Source organism: Prenolepis imparis, unplaced genomic scaffold (genome assembly GCF_030444845.1).
Source record: "Prenolepis imparis isolate NDT839.2.m4 unplaced genomic scaffold, iyPreImpa1.0 SCAF_2, whole genome shotgun sequence".
In the NCBI taxonomy this organism is placed as follows: Eukaryota; Metazoa; Arthropoda; class Insecta; order Hymenoptera; family Formicidae; genus Prenolepis; species Prenolepis imparis.
The window spans coordinates 12,719,976-12,733,335 of record NW_028141160.1 but is presented as its reverse complement, the minus strand read 5'-3'; the positions used below and the strand labels follow the sequence as shown (position 1 = coordinate 12,733,335).

Below are 13,360 nucleotides of genomic sequence, written 5' to 3'. Positions count from 1 at the left end.
GCGATGCGCGTAAATGTTATGCATGGCGCTGTTGTACGAGGACTGAATTCGATGTCTTAGATCGCCCACGGCAAGATCAAACGGACCGCCGCAAAGTAGCTTAAGAAGAGCGAAGAGATGGTCGTCCACTGGCGATTTTACACACTCTCCGCAAAATCAGGGAAGCAATTCCCAGCTCGTCGGCACCAGGTTAGCTCGCGGCTAATGATGTAACAGTAAAACGCACCGTTTGCTTGCTATTTGTGATTTTGTTCACATCTCACTGATTACACACGAGTTGAATTTTTTGTTAAACATAGTCAGTTTTTTTACTTTCTTTCTTAGGCGATTGAACGCGTTTTCCCCTCAAAGCCATTGTGTTTCCACATTGACCAACAGATTACTATTGCCTCGTCTTTTACGAGCTCTTTTATGCTCTTTTCTTGCATAGAATATATAAATGCAGTACATTCAAGTTGACTGAATATTGTTTCTTCAGCTTTAATAACACATTCATTTAAAAACACTTGTAAAAAATAAAATTTATGGATATCTGCAATAGGCAGAATAATTCAATGATAAATTCCTAATTAAAGATTTTGGTACGCAAAAATGAGATATCTACAATATGCGAAGTCTACTTTGATATCTAAAATTGCATTTATAAATTTAATTCATTGGATTGCAATTGAAATCTAATAAAACTTAAGAAGAATTAGTGAGCATTTTGCTCGGAAAGAAACGAGATTCAGTATTGTTCTTGAAATCGTTCTTTAAAATTATGTTTGAAACCCATGGAATTAGTAAAGAATCTCTGTCAATCCATCAATCGAAGCAGGAAAACGTCGATCGCATTAGAATAGTCCCTGTCTCTATCTTTCTCTCTCTTTTTTCTCTTTCCTTTTCTTTCTCATTTTGTTTTTTGCACCGCATGGTTTTCGTTTGCATTTTCATTCGTTATAGATTGTCTGCGTCTACCAAGTCCCTGTTCAACCTGTTCAAGCCACCGGCGATGAACAACGTCAAGCACGGGTAAATAATACCAAGTACTTTAGATGACTTATTATATATACACACGTACATACATACATATATATATTTATTTTCGTACCTCTCTTTGGCTTTATGCACCTACATTTAGGTGACTCACATGCTCGCCCGATGCACGTGTGCACCGGGACAGTCTTAAGATACTTTTGGCAGGTGAGCGCGCACGTAAAACCTCGCTTAAAACCTACGCGAGTTAAATGCACGTGTAGTATTTCCTGCGGATTAGCATATGATATACATCTGTATGACATATAATCTACAGGATATATCATCAACGGGCGGTTGATCCTTTGTATATAGAATGAATAGTTTATCTATTTATCTATTTATTCTTTTTATAAGTTTATCTATTTATTTATTTATAAGTAAACAACTAGAATTTTGTACGATATATTGCAAAAAAGGGTTCACGCTATTAACGCTATCAAAATGCTAATACTAATTATTAATAAAACATTTTGCTAATTTTTGGCAAACATAAAATTCTTAAAGTAACTAGATTCTATCTGAATAATTTCTTAAGCTTTTATTGAAATTGTGCCATACTATATATTAAGTATACATATTAGTATACATATATATAGAAATAGTATTCAACGTGTTACATTATTTTTATTTGTAATTCGTAGATGGATGAAAGATTCTTCGAAGATGTATAAAGATAAATCAATCGATGTTTTTTGCATAACTTCTTTAACTTAAATTGCAAAGAAAATTTGCTTTCGCTAACGAGTTACTAATTTCAAATTATTTGCCAATTCGTCGAACGTGTTGCGAGGAATGCCTGTCAAACAGGGAGTTACCGTGCCACACGCGTTTGCATGTACATAGTATAGCATATATTATCACTGTATTGGTATGCCGTTAATTATCACGATACGTGTTACTTCCGACCTTCGCGATCTCATGCATGCAAACATCGCGCCAGGTATTATGCACGAGTTTTCTTATGAAATGGAACTTTTAGCTCGTCAAAAGTACATCAGTTCAAAGGGGCGTGCATACTTGATGCGAAGTGTGAAAGCTACATTTAAAATTTAAATGCCACGCATGCGGAATTGTTTCATGTCGTATCTGGATCGCTGATTTTCTAAACGCATTTCCATAGAATTTATATGGTTCGATATTCGATATTTGAATGGTATTTTTATCAAATATTGATATTCAGTCACAATTGTTTTGTAATACAAATCTGAAACGCATAGCGGAAAATTGCCTTATATCATAGTTACGATTTCTCTTGTTAATAAAACAGACGTAGAATAAAGCTATAATATTTAACATAGGAATTGCTTTCCGAGGAAAAATGAAATAGTAATAGCACAATTTTGATATGATTTCGTAATGCATATTGAAGGTATATGTGTATATTTTCCATAATTTAAACAGAATTAATATACATATAAATTAATAGATTTTTCTCTGTAAATTTTATTTATTTTAATTGTATGTGTAAATGAATTTTATAATTTATTAAAATAGTTATTCATTATTTTGATACTATATCTATGATCACACTAATTCTACATTCCAGCTTGTCATGTGCATATTGTAGAAATTATTTATACTAACTACTAAAAAAAATATAAAAAATAAATATTTAAAAAAAAATAGAATTTTGATAATGCGAAATTGCTGCGAAATTTATAATATACATATTGATACGATTTTTATTAATTAATGAATTGATGAATTTTCGAGGATAATTTCAAGTGACATCGTTTTTTGTCGACGTTTCCGGCGTGTTCGTGACGCCGTGACGTCGTACACTCCAGGAAACGCAACATGCATGGTTATGCAACAGTAAAAATCGCGATTCACTTTCTTCGTTAACGCAATAGCGTGCTTGGCACTAGGACGTTAGTTGAGTCACGTGATTCGACTATCATACCTGTTGCCTTCCCGCATGGTTCAACGTCAAAAATGTATTCGGGAGTCCCTTGTCTGCTCATTGCATTATTACGGGTGAACACGAACTTCATTTGAATATATCGATCAGATCGGATCATAAACATAAAACCATGAAAGTTTATAAATACGCTAGTTATTTTTTAAGTGTGATGATTCGTCTCAGATGATTCATCTATTTTTAACATTAGAATTATATAATCAGAGAACAGATGTTGTATATTCCAGTCTTATATAATGAAACGTTTTTTCTCATCATATGTGACTCTCTGCATATGTGACTTTATTTGCATCATAGATATTGATTGAAAGTTTCAATTAATGAAAGATTTTATATAACTATATTCCAAACGTTACAATAAACGTGAAGGCAACAGCAACGAAGGCATTGACTCCTTTTAAGAAGAAAAATTTGGTCAAGGTTTTTCGTTTCTTTATTTTGCATCGCATTGACTCGCTTTACTTGTCTACTGCTGCATCTTTCCTTCAAGTATACGCTATGCGCCGTATGAGAATACTTGAAGAAACAGAATCGTTACCATCAGAATAGAAATCGCGAAATTTGTAGAAACGCGTTTTATGAGCTACATCGCTGAGATTAATTCAAAGATTAAAGTTTGCATGAAAAGGGCGCTGTTTACTCCCAGCGCTCTTTATGAAGCGGCCCTCCTCGTTCCCAATCGAGTCAATCGTTAAAACGAGGCCTGAAGGACCTTGAATTAATCGTACTACTCGGTACGAGCAGACACAGATGTGATATCAAAAATATCGGAAAAAAAAAAAATGCAAACTGATGTAACGCCGGCGCGCAACACGCTTCGCGGAGTAATAAAGCCGAGCTCATTGCTTGCGTGAGTCATTCGTCGTGGTTACCAGACCACATCGACACGGAAAGTCCGACAAATTCTCTCAGTATAGCGCGAGCAGTGCGATCAAAGAGTGCGGCCGGTCTGCGATTTTTCGAGCAAGATCGCGAAGCTCTCTCATGGGAATTTGCACGGAGTGAAGAACAGGTCGTCGCTATTTGCAACAAAACGTGAGAAAAAAAGATAGCTTGTCGACTTTCGTTTCCTGGGATCACGTTCTTGCAACTAAATGAGTTAGAAATCATATTGAGGAAAAGAAATATCTCAAATTTCTCTTGCGAAGAGTATAATTTGAGCTAGAGAAAATAAAATATTGAAAACGCGGAGAGCAAATTCTCATTATCTCTATATCATCTTTCATTCCAGGACGTTTTTCTCTGTGAGAAATTTGTCGTTGAAAATATCTTCCCATTTTTTTGATTAAAATTAAAATATGAGATAATTGACTCTAAAGTAAAATTAGACGTAAGTAAGAGACGAGCGAGAGACAAATGTAAAAACGAACGATCTTTTCGCAGCACCAGAGATATGCAATACAACGAAGAGGAGGGCACCGTTCGCATGTATTTGCGCGGCCGACCGGTCGTCCTTTACGTCCCTACGCCCATGATAGAAACCTACGATCTTCACAAAGTTAGCACACCACCGCAAAGTAAATTGAAGCTCGACTGGGTCTACGGATACCGAGGACGAGACTGCCGTAGCAATTTACACCTGTTGCCGACTGGCGAGATCGTATACTTTGTCGCGGCGGTCGTCGTTTTGTACAACATGGAGGAACACAGTCAAAGGCATTATTTAGGTCATACGGACGACGTTAAGTGGTGAGCGAGAAATTAAAAAAAATGCGATACATATTATGTATATAAATGTAATGTATATAAATATAAATATGTTTTATAGAATATATTCTAATATATATATATTATTTTTTCATATATTTTAAATTATTTGAGTTTAAGCTTTATTTCAGTAAAATCATAATAGAGAGATGTATTTAATGTTTCTTTATACTTTAGTAGAATATTAAGAAATTAAAACACACACTTAAATGGTTTATTAATCTCTTGCATATGAGAAAAGGAATTTTATGGGTAATTTATATTAAATAATATTAATTATATATTTCTTTTGTTACAGCTTAGCGATTCATCCTAACAAATTGATCGTCGCGACGGGACAGGTGTGCGGAACGGATCGTCGAGATGCTATGGTAAAGTATCATAAAAAAAAACTTTCTAATTGCACGCAATTAAATGACAGTAAAAACATCGACATCTTGAATTTTAGCCACACATCAGAATATGGAATTCTGTGAGCCTAACGACTCTCAGCGTGCTCGGCAACGGCGAATTCGACGGATCAATTTGCTGCCTGTCATTCTCTAAGGCTGACGGCGGAAGTTATCTGTGCGCCATCGACGAGACTTCCGATCACAATATATCGATTTGGGACTGGCAAAAGAGCGACCGTGGCACCAAAGTGACGGAAACGAAGGTACGCGACAAACACGCAACGATTCGACACGCACGTAACAACGCGACAAAAAATTCTTGCAACACATATATATATATATATATATAAAAACCTATCCATAATATCGCGAATAAGCACGATTCGCGTATATTCTGGCCGGAAGCAGACCATTTAACGGTCAATGACTGCCGATTGCAGTGCTCTGTCGACACGGTGGTTTGCGCCGAGTGGCATCCGTTGGAACGAAATCAGATCGTCTCCTGCGGAAAAGGACACGTGTCGTTCTGGTCCTTGGACAGTGGTGGTATGCTATACAAACGTATGGGCGTCTTTGAGGGCAGGGATAAGCCCAGGTACGTTACCTGCGTCGCCTTCAATCAAAACGGCGACGTTCTCACTGGCGACAGCAACGGCAACATCATTGTTTGGGCTCGAGGTAGTTTTTTCAACAATCATGATTCCTCCTCGTTATGATCTTCGCTAATTTCTTATTAGGAAAAATTTCTTGATTTCAAGAATATTATGAATATAGATAAAAGATTTGTTATAATAATTGAATTAGGTCTTTTCTTTTAAAATAAAAATCATTTTTTAAATAATGACTTTGCTTATCTATAAAATCTTAAGTTTTATATATTTCATGTTTCGTAATATTTGTTTTGTTATAATATATAGGTACCAATACAGTCTCAAGGCTAGTAAAGAATCTTCACGAAGGGTCAATTTTCTCAATATGTGTTCTGAAAAATGGTAACATTATCACGGGAGGCGGAAAGGACGGTCGGATTCAACATTTTGACGCATCCTTAAACCTGACTGGAGAAGAAGCCCAGGCAAGTTAGAGATATTTGATATTTTAAGACGTAACATACACGCTCTTGTTCAATTTTATTTATACACGATATTTTTTGATGTTATATAATAAAATAAAATAAAAATCATTTATTTGATAGATCGAAGATCATTTTGGAGGAATTCGAACGCTCTCGGAAGGAAGGGGCACTCAATTGTTAGTCGGTACGACGAGAAATTGCATTCTCGTCGGCGACGTTGAAATGGGTTTCAATCCAGCTATGCTTGGCCATGCTGAAGAGGTTTGGGGACTTGCGGCCCATCCGACTTTGCCACAATTTGCAACCGCGGGACACGACAGATTATTGCAAATGTGGGACAGTCTGAGCCATACTGTGGTATGGAGCAAAGACATCGGGGTAAGCCTTTATTTATTTAGCAGAAATAGAAAGCACGTTTAAACAACAATTAAAGATAGGAAAATATTTTTTAATTAATATATATAAAATAAATTACGAGTTAATAAAAGAAAATAAATGACGTTTCTGATTTTTATTTCTTACGAGAAACGAAATTTCTATCATTTCTGGAAATTAATGGAAAAAAGATTTTTAAAATACATTTTGATTAAAAAAATAAAATACAAAATACGATGCGCGAGACTTTTAATAGAAATTAAATTAATAATTTTCTAAATTTAAAAGTAATGTGTAAAATAATATAAAAAATTGCTTTAATTGTTGACTTTTTACGTTTCATTTAGGAACAAGCACAAAGTATCGCTTTCTCGCCGGATGGCAATATCATAGTCGTCGGCTGTATGTCCGGGAAATGGCTCGCTATTGATAGTGAGACACGAGAATTGTACACACATCACAGCGATGGTTCGGAACCTATTCAGGTACAATGCCTCATCAAAATTGAAAATTGTTTCGAAATCAATTTTTGTGAAAATAACTTGATTATGTTTTTAATTCAAATATATACGAGCATAATGAGTGTAATGTAATGTGATATAATTGAACTTTACGATAATAAGTTATTTTCGTATTTTATTTCATCGTACTTATGATTTTCAGGTCGTTCAATTCTCACCCGATGGTACTCTACTCGCACTTGGCTCCAGAGATAATTACATTTATATTTATCAGGTGAACGAAGATGCGACCAAGTATAGCCGAGTCGGACGGTGTATGGTAAGTTTTTAATAACAGTGTGTTATAGTTATTCATATCTTACTATATCAATGAAATCGTTCTATTTTTTATAAGTAAAATATCTTCTAATCAAACTATTTTAATATTAAAGATAATAATCGTATCGTTTATAAGTTTAATATTGCATTTCAAACAAAAAATATTTTTTATATTTATAATGTCGTTTTACTGTATTTCTAGTATTATTAAAAAAATTATTTCTTCAATTTTCTTTTATACTATAAATCTGCATGTATCTTATCTTAATTTTAAAAATATTTGATACTTGTTATATATGTATATACGTCGCGTACAACATATATGTTGTAAATAAAAAATTTAATGTGAGCACATATTTATCTCTCTACAATAAATAATCACTAATTGCCAATCTTTATTAACAACTCGTTGGCTTACTACTGCCTTAAAAATAACTTTAACAAAGATATATTACCATTATATTGATTACTCTTTTCCATTGTTAAAATAAATAAACCTTCTTTTTTACATTATATATATTATATTATTAACAAATAATTATTTGTAGATAATTGTTGCAAAAACTGTAAATATATGTAGCATTATCTGTAAATATAATTTTTGGAACTAACAGTACAAATGCTGATGAAATATGTTTCATCAGCAAATTGATTGACAATTCTTACGTAGTTTTAATGATATCTACTCAATATCATTCTTTTCCATTTCTAGCCAAAGCGGATTCGAAGGCACGGAGTAAGACTTGTGTTTCGGTCATTTGAAAACGTAGAAAGGACGTCGCGTTGCGCATGAAATTGCTTTAAATATATGTAATTTTTCGAGGAATAGCGCAATGCGATGCACCTATTTATTCTTACACACTAATAGAATAATGTCAATTACGTAGTTAAACTTTTATGTGATTACCTAGCACCCGCACGCACCTTTAACCACTGCTTATGCATAAAGTATTACAATTATAATATTATAGATAATAGAATTATACATCTTAGTTTATCATATAACATATAACATTATGTAATATTAACTTATTATATAAAATAATATATAATATCAATTATTATAATTAATTACCACATATGACATTATGACACTCATATAACATTAATTATTTAGTATTTTATAGTGGTAAAAGAACGCAAGAGATGCTCGTAATTTATTATAATCATATGTATATGCAACAGCGTATATAAACGTATGGATTTTTTTCATTTCAGGGACACTCGAGCTTTATAACTCATCTAGACTGGTCCGTGGATGGTCAGTACCTACGTAGCAACAGTGGAGATTATGAATTGCTCTATTGTGAGTAAAGTTATTTTTAATAATTTATTGAAATAGTTTTAATAATTAATAATTTATTGAATTAAGCACAACTCAAACCAATTAAAATAAGAGAAATAATGATAGAAAATAACTAATGTAATAATGTACGTTTTATAAATTTCTGAGATGAGCATTTGTTAAAAATAATTTAGCTTTTTCGTGCAATTATTGTATTAGTATATTTCGGAAGATTTCCTTTATTTAGAATTTTTTCTATGCTATATCTCGCAGAATCTTTTCGCTTGGATAATTTAAATTTCTCATAGATTCGTCTGTTACATTATTCTTTTTCTGAAAGTTTTTACAAGTATTATAAGTTTATCATTATATATATATTTGTAGAGAATGCACACTCGATAATTATGAGAAAATTCTTTTCAGAGAAAAATAGGAAAAATATACAGTTTATCAATCGGCAATCATATCGTTATAATTAAGAAGATATAATGCTTGATTGTGCATATATTTGGGATAAATTTAATAATTAAATTTTTATAATTTACAGGGAATCCAGGCGTGTGTCGTCAAATACCGCAATCTTCAACGTTAAGAAACGTTGATTGGGCAACCCATACCTGCGTAATATCGTTCGAGACGATAGGCATTTGGCCGGAGGGTGCCGATGGAACGGACGTTAATAACTGCACACGAAGTGGCGACGGCAAGCTCTTAGCCACGGGCGATGATTTTGGAAAAGTCAAGTTATTTTCTCATCCAGCATGTCAGCCGAAGGTAGTGTATTTAAATTATTTTATGTTATGTGCTCGCATAAAATCTCAACTTTTATTCGAAACTGTTAATATGCATGAATTACATATTAATATAGGTATATATACATTATTCAAATAAAATATTTAATTGTTTTCTTTCAGTCATTATACCATTCTTATGGTGGTCACTCGAGTCACGTGACAAATGTCTCGTTTCTGCAAGACGATTCCCGATTGGTATCGACTGGCGGCGCTGATACTAGCGTTCTCCAGTGGATAGTTAATTAAGTAAATCGTCCGGGACGAATATAAATTCCTACAAGTGCACTTCAAAATCGGAGAATGGAAAAAAAACGTCGTGCCGCTTAGAATTGATGATACCGTATGATCTACTTAATTGCGACGACGAGTTACGTTGTGGTTTCTATATTCTTAAAAAGATCAAAAATAGAATTATCCTGACGCTTCGATTTTCTAACGTCAGGATACCGTCCGCTGCACGATCTGTTTAATCGTGATGAACACTCCTGATTTTTAAGCGGATTCTATCTATTTAAATATGAAATCTTTTCACGCTTCGATTGTCATCGGGCGGAAAATATTCAAAAATTTTTTTCACACATATTTCACATTCATACATACATTTTTCATGAAACATTTCAATGCTCCATGTGCGTGAATGCGTTTCCTTCTCGTATCAGTGTGATAGCACCAATGTATAATAATATTTCTCATACCATTGTGTCTGACATGCACAACATTTATGGACAAGTGCCTCTGCACGACCAACATGGTTACTCTGAGAGCGATAAAGCGGCGTATTTTTTGTTAATATATTACGACAATTTTTGTTAATTTTATTATTCAAACAGAGATTCTTATACACGACGCTTTGCTGATTTATCTTTATGTTTAGTCATTATTTTTTGCAAATACTGCTACTTTAGTATTTTTATATTAAATTTTTTTTCTCGACAATTACTGACAATAATTCTGAAAATTGTACCTCGGCAACGTAAAATAATTCGGTATTATTTTTAGTTGATTTCGCATACATACACAAAGCTCTTAGTAAATGGTCTTTGAATGTTTCCAAATAATATACGTAAATAAATGTATTTTTTTTTTCATAAAAGTATGCGTACGCGCATGTACTCAGTATGTCGTGTATTAATTAACGAGTAGAGATTTTGAAACAGAAATTATTATAATGTCAAAACAAGAGAGATACGATTGATTTTTATTTAAAACATAAAATTAAATTATGTTTGTTTAAAAATATAAAGTTTTTCTATTTTATTTCATATATATGTACATATGTACATATACATATATTCTGTATATGTATATATACATATATACATATATACATAAAACCAGAGCGAGAGAGAGAGAAATAGACTACTCCAAAATTATAAAATTATATACTTAAAAAATTTCACATATATCCTTTTGCATATAAAGAATCATACGACATACTTGTACGTATATGCGTAATATTCTTAAAATCAGGCTAAATATCTTAAATATGTCTATATACGCGAAAGACTCAACGACGAAATTCGAGCAGAAAAGCGTACACTTCTTCGAAAGGAACCTACAAAAGCAACTTATCGTGAACGAAGGACCAAGATTTTTCACGGTCAAAAATTCAATAAAAACCTTTTTAATGCGAAGGGCCCCATGAAAGAGCTCGAAATGGCCCCTCGAAAAATGTCGCAAAAGAGACCGATTTTCACAGTGCCGTAATATGCCGTCCAATAATGTACGCAGCATAGTTTGTAATTCGATATGTGCTTTCGACATGGCGAAATATTCACGACAAATTGGAATAGTACTAATGATTGAAACACAGAAACTAAATTGCATAGAAAAAGGAAAAAATAAAATTGAAGGTAAAAAAAATGTAATTTTCCAGCCTGTATAACGAATCTATTTACGAGAGAATTCGCGCCAATTTTTGGTCTTTTTCATATCTTCTCAGCTTTTCTCTCTTTTTGGTATGAACTATTTTACCAAAGTGTAATAAAGCAAGAAGAGAGAAGAGAATCACTTTATTTTCACTCATCGTCAACGTGTAAGATATATCTATATATTTTATTTATGTCACGGTAAGATGTGCGTGTATGCGTATATATTCTGTATGTACCGTCAATAAATCATCCTCAAGATGTCATAAGACGTCTAATTTGAAAGTAATGTATAAAAAAAGGATAATCAACTCTACACAGTATTAACATAATATAAGAATTATATACAATAATGAAATATACGATGTTATGACAGTTTCATATTATACATGGTAAAATATTTGCAATGTGGCAACAGTATAGTCATAGATTCAATCAATAAATTGTAGTAGATTGGCATTAACTATGCGCGCAATAAGTTTATATTCTGTTGATAAAAACTGCAGATAGATTGATAACAAATTGAGCAGATCTGCTATAATCGTTTAAATAGCATATCAATCTAGAGTCTCTACTTTCTTATTGATATTATTATTTTATATTTATTTCACTTATATATTTAACTTGATACTTTTGTTAGTTTATTAAGTTAACTTATATTAAACTTGTTATATTTAACTTGATTCTTTCATTATTTTATTAAGTCAAATTATCTAAAATTGTCTTTATTATAATTACTCTGCTTCTCGTGCTTCAATATTATTCCCGTCTGCATATCTATTAAATTTTCACGAAGGAATTGCTTTTGACAATATTTAGAAAGAATTTCAAATTAGAGATTGACATTCTTCAACATCTAAAAAATGTAGATGAGAAATGTTTACGTTAAATAGAAAAGGTTTCAGGTTGATTTTCAAAATAATTAATTATATCGTTAACTATACGCATCGTTGATTCAAATTAGCCGACAATAATTAAAGCTGGTTATGATTATAGATTCCAGAAAGTGTCTCTTTACCATTTATTTAAAATAATTTATATTGCAACTTCAAATTTCATTTGATTATACATTACAGAGAAATGATAACAACATATCATCTTTTAAATGAAATTATCTTTTCATTAATAAAGCTTTTAATTTTAATTTATTTTAATTATTGTTGAAAAGCTCAACATTCAACGCTTATTATTTTATCTTGTTCATCAAAGAACAGTTGAGTGTCAAATTAAATTAAATATGGACTTGATATGGGTTTCTTTTTTCGCTCGCGAGGGTCGAATAAATAATTGCTGAATCGAAATACACAAATGCGAAATATTTGCTGGCAAAATTTCGAATTCGTCACAAATATTTGAAAGGTGATTTTTTGATACGTTAGGAGAAATATGCATTTTAAATTAAAAGCGGTGAATGTGCAGTTATTTAATATTGATCCGTAAGGACATAAGAAAGACCGAAAAAAATGTTGAAAAAGGTCAAGGTTGTGTGTGAATGAAAGCGTATCCCAGTTCGCGTAACAAATTTTCCAATTTAATTGCATCACATTCGAAAAGCTGTTTTAATCGAGCTCTTTTCGCGTCGAGCACCTCTTTCCGGCTGGGTTTACTTCCTGAGGACGTGACTTCCTTCCGCGGATGATGTAGAATTTTAGAGACACACACTGTATCGATAATTACTTCCGTTTCGCTCGCTTTCTTTGGCCTAGAGACGAAGGTTTATATCGCGACAATTAATAATTTTTGCAAATGTTTAATTAAATTAAAGAAACATATAAAAACATTAAATATTTAATATAAATAAATATATAATTATTGAATTAAATCTAAAACATCTATAGATTATAAAAAAATTACTGAATAAAATCGGCGTTCTCAGACATTTTCAAATAAATATTAAGTTAACAAATATTAATCTGTCAAATTTTTCACTTTTTATGTACAATGTTTGCTTATTTCGTAAATATTGGAATGAGTAATTGTTTTAAAATGTGAATACGTGTGTACGATAAATACTAAATCATAACGCGCTTTATTATTTACAAAAAAACGCCAAACGCTGCGAAAAATGAAATGGAATAACCTCGAGGCATCGTGGCGGAATTGAGATGATCATAAAATTTACGTTTACGCGAAAGAGAAACTTACAA

General features: G+C 32.4%; 2 protein-coding genes across 11 annotated transcripts in view; one reads left to right on the top strand and one right to left on the bottom strand.

The window, feature by feature from the left end:
* The window catches only part of LOC145946101 (echinoderm microtubule-associated protein-like 2), a 37,813-nt gene extending 26,219 nt beyond the window's left edge, over window positions 1-11,594 (top strand). For 7 of the 10 annotated variants that reach the window (XM_083055559.1, XM_083055535.1, XM_083055541.1 and 4 more), the window contains exons 6-19: window positions 61-189; window positions 943-1,011; window positions 4,322-4,627; window positions 4,944-5,016; window positions 5,094-5,300; window positions 5,478-5,715; window positions 5,955-6,112; window positions 6,233-6,490; window positions 6,835-6,972; window positions 7,151-7,267; window positions 7,979-8,002; window positions 8,485-8,572; window positions 9,099-9,325; window positions 9,466-11,594. In XM_083055559.1, coding sequence (XP_082911685.1) covers window positions 61-189; window positions 943-1,011; window positions 4,322-4,627; window positions 4,944-5,016; window positions 5,094-5,300; window positions 5,478-5,715; window positions 5,955-6,112; window positions 6,233-6,490; window positions 6,835-6,972; window positions 7,151-7,267; window positions 7,979-8,002; window positions 8,485-8,572; window positions 9,099-9,325; window positions 9,466-9,591 — 2,158 coding nt within the window. In that variant the 3' untranslated portion in view covers window positions 9,592-11,594. The remainder of the gene's footprint in view (window positions 1-60; window positions 190-942; window positions 1,012-4,321; window positions 4,628-4,943; window positions 5,017-5,093; window positions 5,301-5,477; window positions 5,716-5,954; window positions 6,113-6,232; window positions 6,491-6,834; window positions 6,973-7,150; window positions 7,268-7,978; window positions 8,003-8,484; window positions 8,573-9,098; window positions 9,326-9,465) is intronic. The other 3 variants (XM_083055578.1, XM_083055569.1, XM_083055588.1) reach the window with 3 other exon arrangements.
* The window catches only part of LOC145946224 (neuroglobin), a 207,179-nt gene that overhangs the window by 148,016 nt on the left and 45,803 nt on the right, over window positions 1-13,360 (bottom strand). The gene's annotated exons all lie outside the window — the stretch shown is intronic.